This window comes from Periplaneta americana, chromosome 12 (assembly GCF_040183065.1).
Source record: "Periplaneta americana isolate PAMFEO1 chromosome 12, P.americana_PAMFEO1_priV1, whole genome shotgun sequence".
NCBI classification, from domain to species: domain Eukaryota; kingdom Metazoa; phylum Arthropoda; class Insecta; order Blattodea; family Blattidae; genus Periplaneta; species Periplaneta americana.
Window position 1 is genome coordinate 160,299,983 of NC_091128.1, and position 26,024 is coordinate 160,326,006.

Below are 26,024 nucleotides of genomic sequence, written 5' to 3' on the forward strand. Positions count from 1 at the left end.
TTATTATTATTATTCCGATGATTATAAATATGAGATTAACTGTAAATATGCCAGATGTCAAGATCTTGATTATTCATTTTTTGTAAAGTCATTAAGGGTGATATTGATTGTGAATCATTCATAAGCAATATCAGTCTTCGTATTCCTGCTAAGGGTTTAAGATTTCCTAAAATTTTTTACAATAGAAATTCTAAATCTCTCTCTTCGGTCTGCAGATGTATAAAATATGCTAATTTGCATAGGTTGAACTTGGATCCATTTAATGTATAGTATATACTTTTTGAGTTTTATGTCAATTGTTATTTATTTATGCCTTTTGTTTAGATATGTATTATAATATTCTCATCATCTTGTATATCTTTGTAATACTATATTATGATTCCATTCTTTCATTTGCAATTATCATCTCATTTAACTGCCATTATTTTAATGATCCATTGTACTTTTATTGTAAGTTATATCATTGCTATTGTTTTTGTTATATGTCTTGTGCTGAACTGTAATTGGCCACTGGCTGTTGTACAGCACATTAAATATAAGTAAATAAATAAATTATTATTATTATTATTATTATTATTATTATTATTATTATTATTATTATTATTGTTATTATTATTATTAAAAATTGGTATTACTATTTTTGTGTTATTTTTCGGCGCCACTGTTATTCTAATATTGTTATTACAAATTATTATTACTGATTAAATTGCAGACTTCTTTACGTGTTAATATTTAGTATTTACCTTACTTGACTAGTTTCGAAGTCTTGTGCTTCAGTGTCCAAAGCCTAGTGAAGTTCTCGCGCTATCTGCTACCAGAAGAATGACGAATAGTCAAGTATCTGTCATTAGTAAAAAAAAAATATTTTCGCCTCCATTTTCGAAATATACACAATGTGCACGAATTTTGGGGCATTATGTATATAGGTCTACTTTTTTTCTGAGCTTTATTAGCTGGGTTTGTTTCGTGATGAAATGTATATGTAATTTAATGCATTTGTCGTTTAGTGGTTACATAAAAAATTTCATCCAAATGATGACATAATTGGTACCAGGTAATCAACTTTTGCATAACAAAAATTTGCGACACTTTATGTTTCTGAAGGCAATGTTTATTGTTTCAATCAATCAATAAATCAATCAATCTTCTTAATGTATCCAGCTGTTTGCTGACAACATGAAGTCCACTGTAGTCCACTGTAGTCTATTCAGTTGTTGTTTTCCACGAGAAATGAGGGGTATTTTGATCGGTGTTCATTATAGATACCTGTTGCTAGTAGCCAGAGTTGGGGTGTAGTCAATATATACAGCAGGGCTGTGTTTTCTGCAACTGGTACTGATGATTTTAATTTACTTTTGTGGTTTATGGATGGACAGTATAGAAGAATGTGTTCCAGATCTTCATCATGATTATTACACCAGAGACAAGTAGGATTATCAGAAATGTGAAATCGGTGTAGGTACAATTGAGTGACAATGTGACCTGTTCTGGCTCTTGTTAAAAATGTTTGACCATGTCTGGGCAAGTTTTTGTACATTTCCAGGTCATTTGGTTTCTTTTGTACAGATTGTAAAATTTTTCCTTTGTCAGATGAGAGCCAATTGTTGATCCATAGGTTTATAAAATGAGACTTGACTGAAGCAAAAGCACTGGATAGAGATATCACTTGAAGAGGTCTTGGTTGCAAATATGTTGCTTGTTTTGTAATATTATCGACTTTCTCGTTTCGAGGTATACCACAATGACTAAGTATCCATTGGAATGTTATTTCCTTTTGGAGTTCTTTTAGACTACTTAGTTGTTTATTGTTTTGGTGAAGAGGAAACTGAAAACTTTATTTTAAGCTGTAATTTATCTTATTTTCATGAAGGATGTTAAGCCTGACAGAATCCCTGATCCAAGTGGATCTGGAAAAATGGTGGAGGACTACTGGGGTCCTTCCAAGCGAGTTCTAGGAGACATGAAATTCCTCGAATCATTGATCACATATGACAAGGATAACATTCCGCCAGCAATCATGAAGAAGATCACTGAAAGAATCCTTCCTGATGAAAATTTTGACCCCGAGAAAATTAAATTTGCATCCACAGCAGCCGAAGGTATGTAGCCCATCTACTTGTAAGGAAGGGAAATGATGGATGAAGGTATTCCTTGTATATGCATTACTATAAGCACAACTGCGTCATTCACAGGTTTATGCAAGTGGGTTATTGCTATCTCAAAGTACGACAAGGTGGCCAAAGTCGTGGCCCCGAAGAAGAAGGCTCTGGCCGAGGCGGAAGCAGACCTGGCTGTTGCCATGGCAGCACTGGAAGTGAAGAGGAGCCAGCTGCGCGAAATCCAAGCGAAACTCGCTCGACTGGAGGAGGTGCTGGAGCAGAACAAGAAGCGCTTCGCAATGCTGCAGGCAGACGTGGACCTCTGCCACACGAAGCTGCAGAGGGCTGAAGAGCTGATCGGGGGGTTGGGGGGAGAGAGAACGCGGTGGTCCAGCACTGCTAAGGCTCTTGGTGAAAAGTACTTCACCCTCACAGGTGAGCATCGCAATTTATGTAATATAATATAATTTTTGTTTAGTATTCAGTCTAAATGACATATTATGAATTAAAAACCATCAACAACACTTAAAAAAGTAAATATTCATTGAATGTTATATATAACTAACGTGCTAACGTTTTCACCCTCGGGCATCTTCAGGCATGTGACTCAACAATATCTTATACAAAATTTTTACCATGTGATTGTTGTAAAGTATATATCAAACCATTTACATCTAACATATTTGCAAATCATGTGTACATAATTAAATAACAGTTTAAATGGTTACGGTATCTCTATGGTAAGCAAACAATCTAAAATTCGTATAAAATGCAGATATTAAACTATAATTACATTTATAATAAAATTGATTGTGACTAAAAATGTTATTATTCATATATTTCTTAATTCATAATAGTTTGATTATTAAAATAACGTAATAAAATCATATGGTTCCTATTAAACCTCATAATAGGCCAATATATTGTTGTTGTTGTCTGTTGTTTTCTAATGCCAGGCGTTTGACAATAAAGTCATTTGACCTCTTGCACTCCAATATTTTTCAAAGATATTATCATGACCAGCCACTGAAGCACAGATTTTGAGGTGTTCCGAAACCATTTCTTGGTTTGAGTTGCACAATGGGCAGTTAGGGGACTGATATATTCCAATTCTATGCAGGTGTTTGGCCAAACAATCATGGCCTGTTGTCAATCTAAATGCAGCTACAGACGATTTTCGTGGTAAATCGGGAATTAACTGTGGATTTTGATGCAGAGAGTTCCATTTTTTCCCTTGGGATTGAGTTATCAAATTTTGTTTGTTGAAGTCTAAGTATGTAGATTTAATAAATCTTTTCACAGAGTAATACGTAGATTTAGTAACAGGTCTAGTGCTGCCCTTCTTTGCTCAAGCATCCGCATTCTCGTTTCCCAGGATTCCACAATGGGATGGTATCCATTGGAATACAATTCTTTTATTGAGTGATATTAATTGAGAGAGCATTTTAGTTATTTCTGCTGTTTGAGATGAAAGTGTATGTTTAGAGACTATTGATAGAATAGCTGCTTTGGAGTCTGATAATATAACTGCATTTTTTAATTTATTGATGTGGCATAGAAGATTCCTGAGACTTTCACTACTTATTGCAATGATTTCTCCATCAAACTTGTTGTTCCATACCCAAGAGATCTATAAAGTGAGAAGAGACAGCACATAACACCTGCTCCGGTACCTTGTTCTCTGGAGATCAAGGATCCGTCAGTGTATAAATGAAGCCAGTTTTGTGGAGGGTACCCAATATTAATTGTCTCTAAAGACAATTGTTTTAGAATTTCAGTGTTTACTTCTGATTTTACTATTTCTTCTGTTAAATTTAGATTATATTCTATATTTAATAGAGTTAAAGGGTTTGGTTTAATTTGTAATTTTTTAAATTTATAATAGGCCAATATCAATTTTATTATTTTCTGCTAGTTGTGTACCTATTATGGTAAAAATTTTGTATAAGACATTGTTGAGTCAAATGCCTGAAGATGCCCGAGGGCGAAAACGTTAGCACGTTAGTTATATATAACATTCAATGAATATTTACTTTTGTAAGTGTTGTTGATGTTTTTTAATTCATGACATGTCATTTAGATTGAATACTAAATAAAAATTATATTATATTGACTATATTGACTGTATATTGACTATCGGAAAATTACTATTGCCATGCTTACTAAGATCTCAATTTATGTTCTGCAGTACAATCAAATAAAGATGTCAGAATTTTTATTATTTGAGTGACAGCAAGGATTTTGTTTTACAGCTTTTGGAAGCAGATTATTATAAAGGAAGTCAATGTAACAATGGTTATATTCTTCAGGTGACATTCTAATTGGTTCTGGTGTGGTGGCATACCTGGGAGCTTTCACCCTGCAGTTCCGAGAGCAACAGGTAAAAGTGTGGGTTAAACATCTGATGGAACTCGATATCGTCTGCTCGCCAGATTTCAACCTAACTGCAGTTCTCGGAGAGCCTGTTGAAATACGGCAATGGAATATCTACGGCCTGCCTACTGACTCATTCTCGGTGGACAATGGCATTATGATCAAGTAAGACTTTCAGCTTCCTACGTAATTTTTTGTTTGGTTTATTTAAACTTGCTTCAACATCTGTGAGCGTATCACATGTGTAGGATCTTTGGGTATATCAGTAGGCCAATTTTACCTTGTTGAGTTCTTGTTTCTGTTGTGAGCTATAGCTGGCTTGTGTTCGTGTAACTGAATTTGGTTTTTGATTAATGTTCATGATATTAATGGCTGAGGCAGTATGTAAATTTCCAATACTGAAATCAGAAGTAAACACTGAAATATTAAAACAATTGTCTTTAGAGACAATTAATATTAGATACCCTCCACAAAACTGGCTTCATTTATACACTGACGGATCCTTGATCTCCAGAGAACAAGGTGCCGGTGCAGGTGTTACGTGCTGTCTCTTCTCACTTTATAGATCTCTTGGGTATGGAACAACAAGTTTTGATGGAGAAATCATTGCAATAAGTGAAAGTCTCAGGAATCTTCTATGCCACATCAATAAATTTAAAAATGCAGTTATATTGTCAGACTCCAAAGCAGCTATTCTATCAATAGTCTCTAAACACACACCTTCATCTCAAACAGCAGAAATAACTAAAATGCTCTCTCAATTAATATTACTCAATAAAAGAATTGTATTCCAATGGATACCATCCCATTGTGGAATCCTGGGAAACGAGAATGCGGATGCTTTAGCAAAGAAGGGCAGCACTGCTACTTACAGACCTGTTACTAAACCTACGTATTACTCTGTAAAAAGATTTATTAAATCTACATACTTAGACTTCAACAAACAAAATTTGATAACACAATCCCATGGGAAAAAATGGAACTCTCTGCATCAAAATCCACAGTTAATTCCCGATTTACCACGAAAATCGTCTGTAGCTGCATTTAGATTGGCAACAGACCATGATTGTTTGGCCAAACACTAGCATAGAATTGGAATATATCAGTCCCCTAACTGTCCATTGTGCAACTCAAACCAAGAAATGGATTCGGAACACCTCAAAATCTGTGCTTCAATGGCTGGTCATGATAATATCTTTGAAAAATATTGGAGTGCAAGAGGTCAAATGACTTTATTGTCAAACGCTTGGCATTAGAAAACAACAACAACAAATTTCCAATTAACTGAAGTACGGTAGTCCACACCTGTGGAGTGACGGTCAGCGCGTCTGGTCGCGAAACCAGGTGGCCCGGGTTCGATTCCCGGTCGGGACAAGTTACCTGGTTGAGGTTTTTTTCGGAGTTTTCCCTCAACCCAATATGAGCAAATGCTGGGTAACTTTCGGTGCTGGACCCCGGATTCATTTCACCAGCATTATCACCTTCATCTCATTCAGACGCTAAATAACCGAAGATGTTGATAAAGCGTCGTAAAATAACCTACTAAAAAAAACTGAAGTAACAAAGAACACCTGCTTATCTTGCACGAGTACAACTCACACTGATGTCTGACGCAACCTTCAGTGCAGTGGAAACAGGGAATTTATAACCAGCTTAGCAGCTGGTTCGGTCAATAACCTGTAAACTGTGAAAGCGTGGGCTCGCAAAGGATTGTTCACTCAGTATGAGTTCAAAACGAAAGCTCACCTTCTTATTTGAGTGGATATCAAATTGTTTAAATTATGTATGTCTTCGGAATAATAGCTAGTTCAAAAAATATTATGAACAGTACCGGTACTTAATATCATTCGCATTATGACAAAGGCACCGAATTGTTGTGAAACACGACAGATGTATTTAATTAGAAAGCATGAGTCGCTTTCGTGATACTTTATTTTTGTTGGTTTTATAAGCATACAGTGTTGTGACAAAAAGAAAAGTCCACGCAGAATGATCAGTGTAGGATAAATATGTTGCAGGAATGCTCGTCGATATCCGTTAATGATTGACCCCCAGGGACAAGCCAACAAGTGGGTGAAGAACATGGAGAGGCCCAACAAACTGAACGTCATTCGTTTCACCAGCCCAGACTATGCCCGCGTGATGGAAAATGCTATCCAATTTGGAAAACCTGTACGTATCAGATCTTGCAGACTATGTTGTCTTTTGCTCTTTTTCACAGATTCTGCTTCTATACTTGTTGATCAGAAGCAATTCATAGCTAAGTTTATAACAAAATGTTTAAAATGTAAATTTAATTAGAAGTTTCAAAGGGAGTATTTGGATAATTTGAAATGCATTTCTAATGGCTAGTAGAGATAGTTTATTTATTTATTTACAGGAATTTAATCCCTAGTGATGAGCAGACAAAAAAATATTGGTCATTCATTCATTCATTCATTCATTCATTCATTCATTCATTCATTCATTCATTCATTCATTCATTCATTCACAGTTTTCTGCCCAAGCGCAGGTCTTTCGCTGCAAACCCAGCTTTCTCCAATCTTTCCTATTTTCTGTCATTCCCTTAGTCTCTGCACATGATCCATATATCTTAATGACGTCTATCATCTGATATCTTCTTCTGCCCCGAACTCTTCTCCTGTTCACCATTCCTTCCAGTTTCTTCTCAGTCAGTGACGCAACCAATTCCTTTTTCTCTTCCTGGTCAGTTTCAGCATCATTCTTTCTTCACCCACTCTTTCCAACACAGCTTCATTTCTTATTCTGTCTGTCCACTTCACACGTTCCATTCTTCTCCATATCCACATTTCAAATGCTTTTAGTCGCTTCTCTTCATTTCGTCGTAATGTCCATATTTCTGACTCCATACAATGCTACACTCCACACAAAACACTTCACTAGTCTCTTCCTTAGTTCTTTTTCCAGAGGTCCGCAGAAGATGCTCCTTTTTCTATTAAAAGCTTCCTTTGCTATGCTATCCTCTACTGAACGTACATGGAATCCTTATTAAGTGATTTTAAGAATTTCACTTATTCCGTATTTAAGTGACCAACAGAAACACAAAAGAAAAGGCCGGACTTGTCCAGCACTACTGTTTGCCGAAATTCCTCATATGTACTTGTTATACCCTTTCCACCTACAAGCATCTTTCTATGACGTGGCATAATGTAAAAAAGAAACAGAAATACAAATTTCTGCAAATGAGTGGTTTGAATAATATTGTATATTTACTTAGAACAATTTTTTTCTTTCTTTCAATAAAATATTGTCAAGATGGGATTAATTCCATATAAATTAACAATTGATTTTCTTGAAAATTACATTTAGGGTACCTAATTCATATTATTTATATATATATATATATATATTTATTTCGGATTTGAACTGAAAAGATTCCACAGTACTTTAAAACATTACCAACGTTGATAATGAACTCGGTAATGTTTGCAGGTCCTGCTTGAAAACATTGGCGAGGAGTTAGATGCCATGCTGGAACCAGTACTGCAGAAACAGACTTTCAAGCAGGGTGGAGCCATATGCATCAAGTTGGGGGACTCCATCTTAGAGTACAACTCTGATTTCAGGTATAGAACCTAGCTTACAGTAACTAAATATACCACTTTCGAGTGTACAGTTTAATCTCTCAACAAAGAAATTTGTCTGCAGTTAATTATGTCTAATCGTTTTAGAATTAACTTCATACATTTAGCAAATTTACATTTTCCCTTTTGTGGTAGAAAATTTAAACCTTAAGTTTCAGATTTAGAATTCACTGTGAAAATGTGCAAGATTCACAAAAACACAAAGTATAAGAATATTAAATTATATAAAGAGTGTATTTCCGTCAACTGACTCATTGATATTAAAACAATAACAAATGATTACATCATATAATATTATTTTGCTAATGTTACTTGTAATTTGCGATATGTTGCATTAACATTAGTAAATTTGATATGATGTAATCATTTGTTATTGTTTTAATATTGATAAGTCATTTGATGGAAATACACTCTTTAAATAATTTTATATTGTACATTGACTTATCGGAACACAACATGATGGTTTTTCAAGATAGAAAGTATGAGGTTTATTCATTAATACACAGTTTTCTGCTCAAGGGCAGATCTTTCACTGCAAACCCAGCATTCTCCAATCTTTCTTATTTTCAGCCTTGCTCTTAGTCTCCACATATGATCCATTTTTCTCTATAACCTGATATCTTCTTCTGCCCCTAACTCTTCTCCCGTTCACCATTCCTTCCAGTGCATCCTTCAGTAGGCAGTTTCTTCTCAGCCAGTGACCCAGGCAATTCCTTTTTCTCTTCCTGATCAGTTTCAGCCTCATTCTTTCTTCATCCACTCTTTCCAACACAGCTTCATTTCTTATTCTATCTGTCCATTTCACACACTCCATTCTTCTCCATATCCACATTTCAAATGCTTCTACTGCTCCATAATATGTTGAAATAAAATTCTGGGCGAGAAGGTATAGGATATACATTATATATGTGCATATGACGTTAGAGAGGAAAATGAGTACAAACAACACTCAAGAATTGCAAAATGCAAATTTCAGCTCTTCTAGACCATAATACATAAAAATATGGACACTAATGATGTTATTAAACTTTTTAAAATAACAACTTAAATATCTACACTATGTTAAATATCTGCTGTAGAATTCTTGTTTCTGTAAATATATCGGTACAATGTAATCTGTGTGTTTAAGACTCTACATTACAACAAAACTGCGTAACCCCCACTACCTTCCTGAGGTGGCAGTGAAGGTTACACTTCTCAACTTCATGATAACACCTATTGGACTGGAAGACCAGTTGCTGGGCATCGTTGTTGCGAAAGAACGACCAGACCTGGAAGCTGAGAAGAATCAGCTCATTGTACAGGGAGCGGAAAACAAGAGGTAAACACAAACAATGACAACTGAAACATTGAAATTGACAGTATTGTATGTTATTTATTTATTCCCTGTACAATCTATTACAGATTATACAGTAGGTTCGTCATTAGATACAAACGCAAAATTCAAACACACACACACAAAATACAGTAAGAGTTCTAGTATGAATTTAATTTTAACACTCTTAAGTTTTCCAAAGAATAGTAAAACTACCAAAAGACACAATAAATAACAAGATATATAATACATTTTCAGTTTACAAGACATTAAAATAAATAGACTAACATAGATTACGTAAAAACAAGATAGGCCTACACAATGAGATTACATTAAACATGTTTATCTTCTGAGGTGATTTATTAGGAGAGTGATTGAATCTTTAAGAACCAAGAGACTTCATCGTAGTTATTCTGTAATTTATCATTAATATTGTTTTGTAAATGAGTGAAAAAGCTCACCACTTTGTAGAATTTGTGATTAGTTTCATGTTTACAAGAAAAATTATTTCAAATAAAAATGTAATATTTAAATTTATATAGTAAGTTATATTAAGATATAATTTTATTTTGTTGAAACATAAAAAAAGATTTAGAGCACCACCTAAGTTTTCTAAAGAACTTAAATTAGTGTAGTGACAAGACATTTTTATCATATAATATCATTTATTGATGGAAAAAAATTTGCTCCAGCGCCAGGGATCGAACCCGGGACCTCCAGTTCTATGCACCAAGCGCTCTAACCACCGAGCTGCACCGAAGCTCAATCCATAGTACCGGATCGAATTTTTATCCTTTGGTATTTTCCCTCTGTGGCATTACTCTAAAAAATTACTTTTACGTAGATATAATATATTAATTGATTAATACATGTATTGTTTTTGACTATTTTAAGTTTTTCATAGTCGCAAGAGAAGGAAATTCTTATTTATTCTATTAATTACACAAGGGGTCTTCGCCTCCTCTCCAGTTACGCATTATCGTGTATTCCAACTGTCATGCATCCTAGAGTTAATAAAATAGATTCTCTGTTGGTGATGACAGAAACAGAAGGCAGTGGCAATGATTATGCTGCTGCTGCTACTGCTGATGATGATGTGTCGTTTTCAAGTTCTCAGCTGATTATACAGTAAAATAGAATTCAGTTAAACCTTATGCCATATATTTGTACTTTTATCGCAGAATGCTGAAGGAAATAGAAGATAAAATTTTAGAAGTCCTTTCCTCCTCTGAAGGAAACATCCTGGAGGACGAGACGGCTGTCAATGTGTTGAGTTCCTCCAAGACTTTGGCCAATGAAATTCAGGAGAAGCAGTCTGTTGCAGAGGAGACAGAAAAATCTATTGACGAAGCTCGGTTGGTCTACACGTCCATAGCCAATTATTCTACGGTGCTGTTTTTCACTGTTGGTAAGTGAGACTGAATTTCTGCCATTATACTGACGAGACACATTTAATTAAAGATGGAACATTTTTGTACGTGTTTTCTTATGTAATTAGTAAATTTCGAAATGCGAGGAGTTTAAAAAATTGTTGATAATTTGCCGGTATATGAATTCAGTTATTATAATTTGTTCGTAGGAACACTGTTTGATAATGCATTAGATATTAATCCTACAGACACTGTTGCTGAATAATCAGTGACAAATATGATGAGAGTGAAAGAGACTGCAAAGCTTACATTGCACCAATGAAGTGATTGTCACGTTGATTAGAAGTTACTTCTTCCTACATCACAAACACAATATCCCCCAACATCTTTAGTGCCATTTTTATAATATTTAAAAGATGTAACATAAACTAAAGAAATAAATGAATGATTACATAAACAGTATTGCAATGCTCAATAGTGATCTCAAAAAGAACATTTGAGCTGTTTTCAGTTTCTGTGAATTTTGTTAGTTTAAGGGGACACTTATATGATTTTTTAAACTTCTACAATTTTCATCCAAAATGTATTAAATTTACAATACGATGATCTGTACAAAACTTGGTATCATTAGGACTAATAGTTTTGAAATTATATTTTTTAATTGTATATTATAATAGAGGTCAATATAAAAAGCTCTTTGCGACAAAGTTTTCAAAATTTTTAGTTCAATATAATGCTCAATAGCTTGAAAATAGTCAAGGGAATAAAATGTAATTAGCTTATTGAGCTCAATCTAAATAGAGAGTCAAAATAAATTTCTGAATTTCACGAATTTAACATTACAGCAAATTTTATTCTAATTGCAATATGAAATTGCCCTCAAGTAACTTAATATTTCATACAAATACTAATTAAATTTCATTTATCAACCTTTAATTGAGCAGTTTCAGACCAATCTCACAATAACTGTTTTGCAAGGAACTTTTTTAATTCAAGAAACTGCTTAAAATTTCGTAGTCGAGAAAAAAGCATTTCTCTCAGCTCACTCGCGCACCATATACCTGGCCACATTTGATAAAGCACTCTGAAATAGGAAGTGAAAACATATAATGAAACTAAAAGGTTCAAATATAATAAAATTATGAACATAACAACAGAAAAGGGGATTTTCTTAATATTTCACCATAGTGTTCCCTTAAAATCTATATGTTGTTGTTTTCTAATGCCAGGCGTTTGACAATAAAGTCATTTGACCTCTTGCACTCCAATATTTTTCAAAGGTATTATCATGACCAGCCACTGAAGCACAGATTTTGAGGTGTTCCGAATCCATTTCTTGGTTTGAGTTGCACAATGGACAGTTAGGGGACTGATATATTCCAATTCTGACCAGTCTCATGGTCTAGTGGTCAGAGCTTTTGGCTATAGTTCATGAGGTCCCGGGTTCGATTCCCGGTTAGAGCACAGGAATTTTTCTTAAAGGGGATTATTCCTGTGTTCGTCCATGGTCTGGATTTTAGGTTAAGTTTAGATTTAAGACCTCTCCTGGCACCACATTATCATAATCATCCTATCACATCATCGGGGTAATGTAACTCTGCCTTCCAGGTGCCCCAACCTCACAATTAAGCCACGGCCAGGAGAGAAGACCAGAAATGTAAAAAATACAACCTGGTGGTGTTGGATAAAAAAAAAAATATTCCAATTCTATGCAGGTGTTTGGCCAAACAATCATGGCCTGTTGCCAATCTAAATGCAGCTACAGACGATTTTCGTGGTAAATCGGGAATTAACTGTGGATTTTGATGCAGAGAGTTCCATTGGGATTGTGTTATCAAATTTCGTTTGTTGAAATCTAAGTATGTAGATTTAGTAACAGGTCTGTAAGTAGCAGTGCTGCCCTTCTTTGCTAAAGCATCCGCAGTCTCGTTTCCCAGGATTCCACAGTGGGATGGTATCCATTGGAATACAATTCTTTTATTGAGTGATATTAATTGAGAGAGCATTTTAGTTATTTCTGCTGTTTGAGATGAAGGTGTGTGTTTAGAGACTATTGATAGAATAGCTGCTTTGGAGTCTGACAATATAACTGCATTTTTAAATTTACTGATGTGTCATAGAAGATTCCTGAGACTTTCACTTATTGCAATGATTTCTCCATCCAAACTTGTTGTTCCATACCCAAGAGATTTATAAAGTGAGAAGAGACAGCACGTAACACCTGCACCGGCACCTTGTTCTCTGGAGATCAAGGATCCGTCGATGTATAAATGAAGCCAGTTTTGTGCAGGGTATCTAATATTAATTGTCTCTAAAGACAATTGTTTCAGTATTCCAGTGTTTACTTCTGATTTCAGTATTTCTTCTGTTAAATTTAGATTATATTCCATATTTAATAGAGTTAAAGGGTTTGGTTTAATTTGTAAGTTTTCTTTTAAATTCGGGATATTGATTTTCTGTTTTAATTCTTGAACAATGGATATGTAACTTTTTTGAGTTTTCAATCTACAGAGAGGACTGTATGAATGCCAATTGTTTCCTGGTAATCTAATAAGTTTTTCATATTGAATCAGTGCTTTTTATCTATATAAAATAAGGGAATAAACTCAATTAATTGATTAAGATGTGTGTGTGTGCACAGCTGACCTGGCCAACATCGACCCCATGTACCAGTACTCGCTGGTTTGGTTCGTGAACCTGTTCAAGGCTGCAATCGACAACACTGAGAAGCAGGAGGACGTGGTGGAGCGCCTCAAAGACCTCACCAACTACTTCACTTACTCACTGTACGCCAACATTTGCAGGAGTCTGTTTGAGAAGGTGAGAGACAGCTGCAAGCACCCACGTGAGTCAGAGATTCTGATATCACGGAATGCCTAGGAGTGAAACAGGCCAGGTTCGTCACTGGAATCCTGCACTCTGACTTCAGTAAATCCTTTATACAGAAGGTGTATATTTAATATGAAGACTTTTCTAATTAATATCTTCATAAATCTCAGTTTATTTTTCTACCAGATTTTATGTCTTTACCAATATACATAGCCTGTAAAGACAAGCAATTTATAATAATAATAATAATAATAATAATAATAATAATAATAATAATAATAATAATAATATGTCAGCTGAGTAGTAGAGCGTCTGTCTCCAGACTAGCCAGCGATTCCAGGTGGGGTCAGAAATTTTCAGGAGAGATGGCAGTGCACAACTTCTAATCACTAAATTGTGCACCAATATGCCTGGATTAAATCCCAAATCTCTGCACAGTGCATATGAAGGAAAGGCATACGTCACTGTTGATAGTGATTCATCCTTCGGACGGGGACATTAAACCTGGCGGCCCCCTTGGTGCTATTCGACAGGAGTAGGCTATGTGCCAGCACCGGGTTTCCCCTTCTCTGTTCCTCATCTTCATTATCATCATCATCACTCATTCCCTACACTACACTTACACGAACACTTACACATACACTCACTCTAGTACATATAGGACATAACTCTTCCCAGATACATACAATGGCCCACCAAAGAAAATGGATCACAATCCTGCCATCTATTCGTAATATGCAGAACCCGAATCACGTAAAGTGAAATTGGTAAGCATTAGATACAGTAATAATAATAATAATAATAATAATAATAATAATAATAATAATAATAATAATAACCCGTGAGCCTTCTCTTCCAATCAACCAGATTTTGATAAATACTTCTGGGACGAAACAATGCAATGAATGTTCATTAAGAAGACACGCATTCAAAAGTGAAGTATTATATTTCACTGTGAAACTCGTTATTGATACAGAGAAAGTGAGAGAATTGATACAGAGGTCAAGGGAATCGAGAAGAACTTAAAAACATAATAATAATAAAAATACAAGTTTGAAATAAAAGTGTCATTCTGAACTCCTGACAAGGATGCTAGAATCTTAGCTTATGTTGTTTAAAACCCAAGCATTTTTTAAAATTGAGTCACATGTCCAAATTCTAGACATTCGCTTTGATTTTGAAAATTCCTCCTGACGGTAATTTAACTCTAGAAAATGAGGACATATGGTAACCCTAATATCTGAGATGCCACACCACACCGATGCAAACAGTCATCTTCATCTTGCATTACTAGGACAAGCTGCTGTTCTCGCTGTTGCTGACGGTGAATCTTCTAAAAAACAAGCAGCAGATGGACGTTCCTGAGTGGATGTTCCTTCTGACGGGTGGTGTAGGACTGGACAACCCTTATCCGAAGCCGGTGGACGAGATGCCGCAGAAGAGTTGGGATGAATGGTGTCGACTTGACGAACTGCCGAGATTCCAGGTTAGTTCTGTTGCACGCAAAAGTGGATGTCCCTAGTCTTATACAGAGTGTTAAAAAAGCGTCCAATATTTTAAGAGGTGGTAGAACTCATCAAAATAAGTAAAACAATTCTAATAAACATGTATGCTGAAATTAATATCTTCCGCGATATTAGAATTTAACTTGTTCATAGCAGATGTTCGATGTGACTTCCATTCATCATAGCACATCCTTCTGCTCGACCTCTTAATGAACTACGCAACCTTTCAAATACCTCTGGTTGGTACCTGGTGTGCTGACAGGCGTTGAAGACACACTCCTCTAGTGTTTGAACGTCTTCAATGGATGTTGCATACATTAAGGTCTTAAGTGTCCCCATAACCGAAAGTCCAAGGGGTTAAGATCTGGGGAACGAGCAGGCCATGGTATAGAAAAATAAATACTCGTGTTAGATGTCGTCTGACTGTTACGGAAATGGATTGGTGCTCCTTCATGCATAGAACAAATTTTGTAGCCTTTGATGGTTTGGCATTTCCTTCAGTACGACAGGCAATTGGGTTGCTAACAGACTCCGAAACTGGGAACCAGTTAATCTAGGGGTAAAATGTGTGGCCCTTAACCTGTCACTAACACGAGAAATGTTTATACAGCCAGTGCTGACATACTGCGGAGAAATTTTAATTACTTCACCTTTCATAAACGACATAGAATATGTTCAAAACCAAGCTCTCAGACTCATTACTGGTAGAATCAAAACAACTCCAATATATTCTATGAGATTCCTCACTAATATTAACAGCATCAAAATGACAATAGAAGAAAAAGCACTGATACAATATGAAAAACTTATCAGATTACCAGGAAACAATTGGCATTCATACAGTCCTCTCCGTAGATTGAAAACTCAAAAAAGTTTCATATCCATTGTTCAAGAATTAAAACAGAAAATCAATATCCCGAATTTAAAAGAAAACTTACAAATTAAACCAAACACTTTAACTCTATTAAATATACAATACAATCTAAATTTAACAGAAGAAATACTGAAATCAGAAGTAAACACTGAAATACTCAAACAATTGTCTTTAGAGACAATTAATATTAGGTACCCTCCACAAAACTGGCTTCATTTATACACCGACGGATCCTTGATCTCCAGAGAACAAGGTGCTGGTGCAGGTGTTATGTGCTGTCTCTTCTCACTTTATAGATCTCTTGGATATAGAACAACAAGTTTTGATGGTGAAATCATTGCAATAAGTGAATGTCTCAGGAACCTTCTATGCCACATCAATAAATTTGGGAATGCACTTCTATTGTCAGACTCCAAAGCAGCTATTCTATCAATAGTCTCTAAACACACACCTTCATCTCAAACAGGAGAAATAACTAAAATGCTCTCTCAATTAATATCACTCAATAAAAGAATTGTATTCCAATGGATACTATCCCACTGTGGAATCCTGGGAAACGAGAATGCGGATGCTTTAGCAAAGAAGGGCAGCACTGCTACTTACAGACCTGTTACTAAATCTACGTATTACTCTGTGAAGAAATTTATTAAATCTACATACTTAGACGTAAACAAACAAAATTTGATAACTCAATCCCAAGGGAAAAAATGGAACTCTCTGCATCAAAATCCACAGTTAATTCCCGATTTACCACGAAAATCGTCTGTAGCTGCATTTAGATTGGCAACAGGCCATGATTGTTTGGCCAAACACCTGCATAGAATTGGAATATATCAGTCCCCTAACTGCCCATTGTGCAACTCAAACCAAGAAATGGATTCGAAACACCTCAAAATCTGTGCTTCAGTGGCTGGTCATGATAATAACTTTGAAAAATATTGGAGTGCAAGAGGTCAAATGACTTTATTGTCAAACGCCTGGCATTAGAAAACAACAACTAACACGAGAATTTTAAAGCACGTTTTTTCGTAAAAATTATTAATTTTAGGACTCATGTTTATTGGACTTTTTTTTGTAATGCGTATCACCACTCCTCAAAATATTAGATCCTTTTTATTTAACACTCTGGTTGTGCTTTATACCAAGCTGTGTCCACATAGCCAAGGATTAGTATTATTTTTTGTGAATATTCATTCATAGTTTTCTGCCCAAAGGCAAGTTTTTCATCGTGAATCCAGCATTATCAAATCCTTCTCCTTTTTCGCCTTCCTTTTATTCTCCGCTTACGATGTATTAATCTTAATGACGTCTATCATCTGATATCTTCTTCAGCTCAAAACTCTTCTCCCGTTCATCATTCCTTCCAGTGCATCCTTCAGTAGGCAGTTTCTTCTTAGCCAGTTTCAGTTTCTGATCAGTTTCAGCATTACTCTTTCTTTATTCATTCTTTCTAGCACAGCTTCATTTCTTATTCTGTCTGTCCATTTCACACGCTCTATTCTTCTCCACTTTCAAATGCTTCTAGTCGTTACTCTTCACTTCGTCGTAATGTTCATGTTTCTGCCTCCATACAATGAAACACTCTAGACAAAGCACTTCACTAGTCTCTTCCTCAGTACCTTTTTCCAGAGATCCGCAACTTCCTTTGCCATTGCTATTCTACTTTTGACTTCCTGGCAGCAGCTCTTGTTGCTACTTGTAGTACACCCCAAATATTTGAAGCTGTCCACTTGCTCTACTGCCTCATTTAGAATTCGCACGTTTACCTTCTTTATTTTTCTTCCTTTGACCATGGTCTTCGACTTGTTGACATTTATCTTCATCCCATAATGCTCACAGCTGTCATTTAGTTCCAGTAGCATATCCCTTAGTATCATTTCCTCTTCTGCTAACAACGCCATATCACCAGCAAATCTTACGCACTCTACTGTCGATGTTACTTTGGATTTTTTTTATAGAGTGCATACACAGGCCAAATTAGGAATGTAAGTTTGAAGTATATTTATTATTATAGTCAGTTATCGCAATTGCGTATTTCCAGGTGTTTTGATTCGCGCGAAATAAAGAGTAATCCAGTTTTTGGCATTCACTGACACCTAGTGAATGTTCACATCCTTGCTTAATAGGAAGAATTACCGTGTAGCATCGCAGAGAGACTTCCTTGTTCTCCAGTGCAATTACTCCGGAACTTTTGTAATAAGAGAGTAAATACATTGCAGGGTATTCGAGTTCACTTGGAGAAAAATCCGGAGCAGTGGAAGGCAATATTCGACCACGCAGAACCTCAGAACATCGAGCTGCCCGCCCCGTGGTCTGAGAAGCTGTCAGAGTTCCAGCACCTGCTTGTCATCCGCTGCATACGATACGACAAAGTTGTTCCAGCAGTCCAGAATTTTGTGCAGTGTAAGTGTGTGCATACCTCAATATTAGAGATGTAACACAGTTCATGGTTTCTTTCTTTTCATTTATCTATTTCTAGAGATCGCCATCTCCATCAGCTTCATGCGTTAGGTTATTAATTTCAAAGATGTGTCCATCTCTTCCTCGGTCTCATACACTCCTTCAGCCCTCATGTGACTTAGTTAATGGAAGTCGAGGCTTTTTAGTGACCTAAAACAAAACGACCATTTGTGCTTTACGCAACATTGCCTAGTTGTTATGTTAGTGGTTGTAATTTAAATATTACAGCGGCATACAAAATATTGTAGCCATGAAAATGAGATGTATGAACTAATGAAAAGTTATTGTTGTTGTTGTTCTTGTTTTCTAATGCCAGGCGTTTGACAATAAAGTCATTTGACCTCTTGCACTCCAATATTTTTCAAAGATATTATCATGGTCAGCCACTGAAGCACTGATTTTGAGGTGTTCCGAATCCATTTCTTGGCCTGTTGCCCATCTAAATGCAGCTACAGACGATTTTCGTGCTAAATCGGGAATTAACTGTGGATTATGATGCAGAGAGTTCCATTTTTTCCCTTGAGATTGTGTTATCAAATTTTGTTTGTTGAAGTCTAAGTATGTAGATTTAATAAATCTTTTCACAGAGTAATACGTAGATATAGTAACAGGTCTGTAAGTTGCAGTGCTGCCCTTCTTTGCTAATGCATCCGCATTCTCGTTTTTCAGGATTCCACAATGAGATGGTATCCATTGGAATACAATTCTTTTATTGAGTGATATTAATTGAGAGAGCATTTTAGTTATTTCTGCTGTTGGAGATGAAGGTGTATGTTTAGAGACTATTGATGGAATAGCTGCTTTGGAGTCTGACAATATAACTACATTCTTAAATTTATTGATGTGGCATAGAAGATTCCTGAGACTTTCACTTATTGCAATGATTTCTCCATCAAAACTTGTTGTTCCATATCCAAGAGACCTATAAAGTGAGAAGAGACAGCAAGTAACACCTGCACCGGCACCTTGTTCTCTGGAGATCAAGGATCCGTCGGTATATAAATGAAGCCAGTTTTGTGCAGGGTACCTAATATTAATATATGGTGTTCACTTAAATCGGCTACAACTTGCCATTTTCACCTTTCATAAACGAAATAGAATATGTTCAAAACCAAGCTGTCAGGCCCATTATTGGTGGAATCAAAACAACTCCAATAGATTCTATGAGATTCCTCACTAATATTAACAGCATCAAAATGAAAATAGAAGAAAAAGCACTGATTCAATATGAAAAGTATGATAGTGTTCGGAAACATTAGAGAAATATAGAGAAAATAATGATTTTTGAAAGCAAGAGTGAATTTCTTGGTAGTAATTGTGTGTGTTGCTCATGGCAGTCTCCCTGGGCAAGGAGTACGTGGAGCCACCCACATTCGACCTCACGTCCTCCTTCAACGACTCGAACTGCTGTGTGCCACTGATCTTCATTCTGACTCCCGGAGCGGACCCTACAGCTCTGCTGCTCAAGTTTGCAGATGATCAGGTATGCTACACCACTTTCTTGATGTCGACCTCGGTGGTCTAATGGGTACCATGTTGGCCACTGGATCAGAGTTTCCCGATTCAAAACCGGCCAAGACCAACGAATTTTGAAAGGCAATAAAATTTTCAGCATAACCCCTTCAGGAGAGAAGTAAATCTGTGGGTTCGGTATTGTAAATTCACGGCATGGAATGTCCCTCACAAGCCACCGGCGTGGCTCAGTCGCTTAAGGCACTTGCCTGCCGGTCTGAAGTTGCGTTCGGGCGCGGGTTCGATCCCTGCTTGGGCTGATTACCTGGTTGGGTTTTTTCCGAGGTTTTCCCCAACCATAATGTGAATGCCAGGTAATCTATGGCGAATCCTCGGCCTCATCTCGCCGAATACAATCTCGCTATCACCAATCTCATCGACGCTAAATAACCTAGTAGTTAATACAGCGTCATTAAATAACCAATTTAAAAAAAAAGTCCCTGATAAAGGGCTCCAGGCAAAATTTGCCGGCCATTTCTCGATGAAGTTAAATATCAACATAAATATAGTGGTGTTCACATAAGATTAATTCCTATAAAGATAATATGACCGTCTTTTCAATGTTGCCAACTGTTACTAGACTAAAATATGTCTCATGTACACCTCAATGCTGTGCATATTGATACAGCATTTATAAAAGCTTTACTCTCAGTTCTTACACAAGAAATCTTTCTATCCGAAGATGAAATGTTATGAATTCTGGAATCAATTTGTTTTCTGTAGTTTTCCATTACCACACCCTGTGCCTGAATTAATTATCTTACTGTTTTAGGGATTTGGAGCAAACCGTCTCTACGCCCTGTCCTTAGGTCAAGGACAAGGCCCCATTGCTATGAAATTAATACAAGAAGGCGTTCGCAATGGCACGTGGGTCGTGCTACAGAACTGCCACTTGGCTAAGAGCTTCATGCCATCTCTGGAGAAGGTGAGACAACTGTGTAATAGAAGGAACCTCATGAAGTGTTTATAATCGAAGTGTGTAGAGAATATCTGGCTGTCTTTCCTGATGTAGCATCCCTTCCTTGTCCACAGTTCATAATTATATTGTTGGCCCAGCATCTGGTAAATTGTGTACATGTGATGTTGGATAACATTGTGTTGAATGCCGTCAGGGAGTTTCTGCCTCAGAAATTGTTTCTTGAGGATGCTACAAATAGGAATGCTGCAGATTAAAAACTTTATCTTCAGAAATGGAACTGGATTCTTTATTTAGATACTCTCTAACATTAATACTGGAAAGCTTTCCTGTTTAGCATTGCAAGCGGCAGCGAAAAGTAACAGTGCTGCCATCTAGCGGCTTGAAACGTTCGCACACTCGGTGCGTCGTGCTGGGTTACGTGAAGAAAAGAGGAGAGGTGTGCATTTGATTTCAATAAGAAGCTGCAAAGCAATAAATAGTATACTTTAGAGTCACTTTGTTCATAACATTTTAATTAATAACAAATTACAAAGTTATTAGAATAGAAATGAATTGATAAATTCTCATATTTTCAAATTTGATGAAATTTAGTTATGCATGACTTTAGCAGCTTTCATACATCGTTTGTTTTGTTTTTTAGCTGTATGCTTGTCCATCTTATTTTTGATGTAACAATTTATTAACACATTGAAATATTTATCAATGAAGACATTGGCACAGTCACTGCAAATGGACATGTTATCAGGGAGCACTACCATTTTAACTAGTTCTTTTTTTTACATCAATTCTAGTTTTACAAATAACATGATCAATTTCTTTGAAAACATCAGAACACAATTATGCTGAGCATTAGAGAAACATCATTAGGGAAAACAATTTTTGAATCTTTACAGTATTTTTTATTTGCGATGTGCGTTGTTATGTCATCTTTGGGGTTTTCTTTACAAGATAAATTTATTCGACAAATTTCGTGATTTATTCTGCTACACACCCGACCTGCAACATAAGCTCTTGCATTTTCTTGCAACACGGTTTCTTCATTTGTATGCTGTACATTTTTGTCATCAACAGTTACATCCAAATCGGAGACATCTGTAATACCGCCTTCCCATTTTTTCTTTCTTTTTAAGCGCACTTGCGACATAATGAATTCATCATTAGAAACAATTTTGATTAAATCAGTATTTGAACTGGTTGTCTTCAGAGCTCTCACTTCCGCCCGAAGAGATGAAATAATTTTTTTGTGTTTAGATACCAACTTTTGAGCTGCAATCAATTTCTTAGAAAGTGTCTTTATCTGAAGATCTTGAGCCATCTTTGACCTTTTAGGATTTCTTGCATCTTAAAAAATAAACAGGGACTTAATTTAGTGAAATATTAATAACGTCTTGAAAGTCTAGGGCTAGGTAAATATATTTTGCGAATAACTAACTGAATCAGTTTTTATGAGAAAACATGAGTTCACACACTTTCTTCACAAAATCAGTAATTCGTATTTTTATGTTATGTATCACAATATGCGTCTATTTAGTTTGGAAAAGTCATGACGTTCAGTATTTTATATGGAGAAACTATAAAGAAATTGTGTTTGGTATGATGGAAGTCAAGTAGTTTTAAGCAGTTTACACAGAGAACATGTTATTGCTAATGTACTATGTGATTATGAGGTACCTGGTAGAGGACTATCGTCGTTTCTGTCTGGAATCTGAGAATCTGTCGCCTCCTCGATGGAAGGTCTAATGCGTTTCTTTGGGGACCTTCGCGGTTCTTTCATCGTACTTTGACCCATATTTTCGGAAGAAGGAGCTGTTAAATTCAGTGAAGGAATAGCTGTTCTCTTCAGTCTGTTATTAAAAAATATATTAAAAATTAACAGGTCTATGACTCATTTGAAACTTCGGCACTTTTCCAATTACACCTTATTTTTACTTACCCCTGACTTTTCAAATTAGGGTTATTAAAGTCCGATAATCTAAAGTGATCTGAACATATTCTGTGATTTTTGTACAGATACTCTGTTCCTCTAGTTTTAAACGTTTCGTCCAGGTCCTGTCTTTTACATTTATTTACTCATATGGCACATCTATAAGACAAAAACAAATAACAGTAATAATAATAATAATAATAATAATAAAAATATGATGATGATGATGATGATGATGGTGAGGACACGAGACCTGTCATGTGAATCGTGCGAGTGAGGAAAGAATGAGCTAACAGAAAGAGAGTTTGTTTCATGATTAAAATTATACAAATCTACTGACACTAAAGTTCATCTAAGACTAATTATCTTCCTTCTCCATACCCATTGGTGATAGTCACAACACATAAGGTCACAGAACAAGTTATTTACTGTCTCCTCTACTGTAATAATAATAATAATAATAATAATAATAATAATAATAATAATAATAATAACAATAATAATCATCCTGTGACAGAAAAGTAATAGACTACTCGTATTTACATGACTACTCACTCACCTATCTGTATCTTTCGGAAATATGAAGAAGGATCTAGCATCTTTTTGCCAAGCATAGTTTTTACAGAAGAACACAGAACAAACAATTCCACTTTTCCCTGACATGAGAATAATCCTTACGACTTACACCACGTGTTGAAGTACAAAACTCTTGTTAGATGCAGTTTACCGCGCTACGTGTCACGTTATCCTCACTGTCAACATTCCCTGCCGCTAGATAGCACTGATGAATCATTCGCCTCTCTTATCGTGAACTTTCCAGTATTAATGTTAGAGAGTATTTGCTGTAATCCTCCCACAAAAGTCATCCCCATTGACATCCATGTCCAATGGCGCCAACTCATATGGGCCCGTGAGGCCCGAGCCCACCCAATAATTTGTCACATTATTATTATTCTGATTATTATTATTATTATTATTATTATTAATATCCTGATTATTTATCAGATATTTATTTTAACTTATATCTCAAGTGTTTCGATTAATTAAAATGTGTTTCAGTGAAATGTACAGCAGAGTCCATATAGGTCAGTTTCTGTCGAATGCTTTTCCAATTCACTGCGGGCTAAAGCAGGGAGATGCACTATCACCTTTACTTTTTAACTTTGCTCTAGAATATGACATTAGGAAAGTCCCGGATAACAGAGAGGGTTTGGAATTGAACGGGTTACATCAGCTGCTTGTTTATGTGGGTAACGTGAATATGTTAGGAAAAAACCTACAAACGATTAGAGAAAACATGGGAATTTTACTTGAAGCAAATAAAGAGATAGGTTTGGATGTAAATCCCGAAAAGACAAAGTATATGATTATGTCTCGTGACCAGAATATTGTACGAAATAGAAATATAAAAAGTGGAAATTTATCCTTTGAAGTGGTGGAAAAAATCAAATATCTTACAGCAACAGTAAGAAATATAAATGACACTCAGGAGGAAATTAAACCCAGAATAAATATGGGAAATGCCTGTTATTATTCGGTTGAGAAGCTTTTGTCATCCAGTGTGCTCTCAAAGAATTTGAAAGTTAGAATTTATAAAACAGTTATATTACCGGTTGTTCTGTATGGTTGTGAAACTTGGACACTCAGTTTGAGAGAGGGACAGAGGTTAAGGGTGTTTGAGAATAAGATGCTTGGAAAATATTTGGAGTTAAGAGGGATGAAGTTACAGGAGAATGGAGAAAGTTACACAACGCAGAACTGCACGCATTGTATTCTTCACCTGACATAATTAGGAACATTACATCCAGATGTTTGAGATGGGCAGGGCATGTAGCACGTATGGGTGAATCTAGGAATGCATATAGACTGTTAGTTGGAAGACCTGAGGGAAAAAGACCTTTGGGGAGGCCGAGACGTAGATGAGAGGTTAATATAAAAATGGGTTTGAGAGAGGTGGGATATGATGGTAGGGACTGGATTGATCTTGCTCAGGATAGGGATCGATGGCGGGCTTATGAAACTTCGGGTTCCTTAAAAGCCATTTGTAAGTAAGATGTAAATCAATTACATGAAAGCAGTCAAAATTTATCTTACTGAACAATAAAAATTATTCCTAAATATTAGTGTCCAACGTATTGATAAATTATGACTCAGCAAAATGAAACAAAATTTCCTCTTGCAGGAGTTGCTTTCACTACCTCACACAACATATTAATTTATAAAAGAAACCTCGTTTTACATTTTAAATGCAGATTTGTGAGAACCTGATGCCGAAAGCAACTCACCCCGACTTTCGTCTTTGGCTCACGTCGTATCCTGCCGCACACTTCCCAGTTCAGGTGCTGCAGGATGGGATCAAGATGGTTAACGAACCACCGAAGGGACTTCGAGCTAATATTATCAGGTAGGTGCTGTACGAAACAAATAATATTACTGCTATATTAATAAATCTTGTTTACTTGAATTCAACTAACAACAATTCTCGAATTATCCGACTCGCTGCCTAGCAGTGGCCTATGACATCTGACTAGCTCGATGTGGAGTGATAAAATGTTGCTGAGTTCCGGTCCTTTTAATGTAATTAATGCTGCGTTATTGTTCAGAACCTCAACGATACTCAATATAGAATCAAAAATACATAGGTTGGATAAAAAGTAATGGCAACACTGCTGTCAAGTGACGATGGTGCGTTCGAGAGCTGTCAGCTGTGTGGACATGAACAAGGACTGTTAGATGAGTTAGTGCAGTCAGCGGCGACAGTACTCCATCAATCTACTGCAGTGTATAGAACGTTCACTTTCATAGGGATAGTGCGAGCGCCCTAAGACCATCCTTACAAAACTAGAGCAACGTTCCTGGATCAAAATTGAAATGGCACGAGGTCATAGTGCACAAGACTGTTTTCAGGGACTGCGTGAAGCATGTGGCGACGCAGCGTTGCCATATCGCACAGTTGCACGATGGGTTAAAGCGTTCCGGGAAGGCCTTGTTGCACCGGTACCAAAGGGAAAGTGACGACTTTCTTGGACGAATCGTCGCTATGGACGAAACCTGGACTCGCTCGTATGAACCAAACTTGAAACGCCAATCAAATGAATGGAAGCATCCCGGTTCTCCTCGTCCAAAGAAAGTGCGCCCTACACAAAGTGCTGTGAAGGAGATGTTCATTGTGGCGTATGACATTGATGGGGTAATACTGCACCACGCTGTACCTCCAAGGCAGACGGAAAACGCGGACT

General features: G+C 36.3%; 1 protein-coding gene across 1 annotated transcript in view; it reads left to right on the forward strand.

Annotated features, from left to right (window-relative positions):
• Positions 1–26,024, forward strand: part of Dhc36C (Dynein heavy chain at 36C) — a 152,725-nt gene that overhangs the window by 103,438 nt on the left and 23,263 nt on the right. Inside the window, exons 41-53 of the mRNA XM_069842371.1 lie at positions 1,871–2,099; positions 2,193–2,534; positions 4,409–4,637; positions 6,491–6,644; positions 7,926–8,059; positions 9,207–9,398; positions 10,574–10,800; positions 13,404–13,582; positions 14,886–15,077; positions 18,190–18,373; positions 19,768–19,913; positions 20,715–20,867; positions 25,038–25,189. Coding sequence (XP_069698472.1) covers positions 1,871–2,099; positions 2,193–2,534; positions 4,409–4,637; positions 6,491–6,644; positions 7,926–8,059; positions 9,207–9,398; positions 10,574–10,800; positions 13,404–13,582; positions 14,886–15,077; positions 18,190–18,373; positions 19,768–19,913; positions 20,715–20,867; positions 25,038–25,189 — 2,513 coding nt within the window. The remainder of the gene's footprint in view (positions 1–1,870; positions 2,100–2,192; positions 2,535–4,408; positions 4,638–6,490; positions 6,645–7,925; positions 8,060–9,206; positions 9,399–10,573; positions 10,801–13,403; positions 13,583–14,885; positions 15,078–18,189; positions 18,374–19,767; positions 19,914–20,714; positions 20,868–25,037; positions 25,190–26,024) is intronic.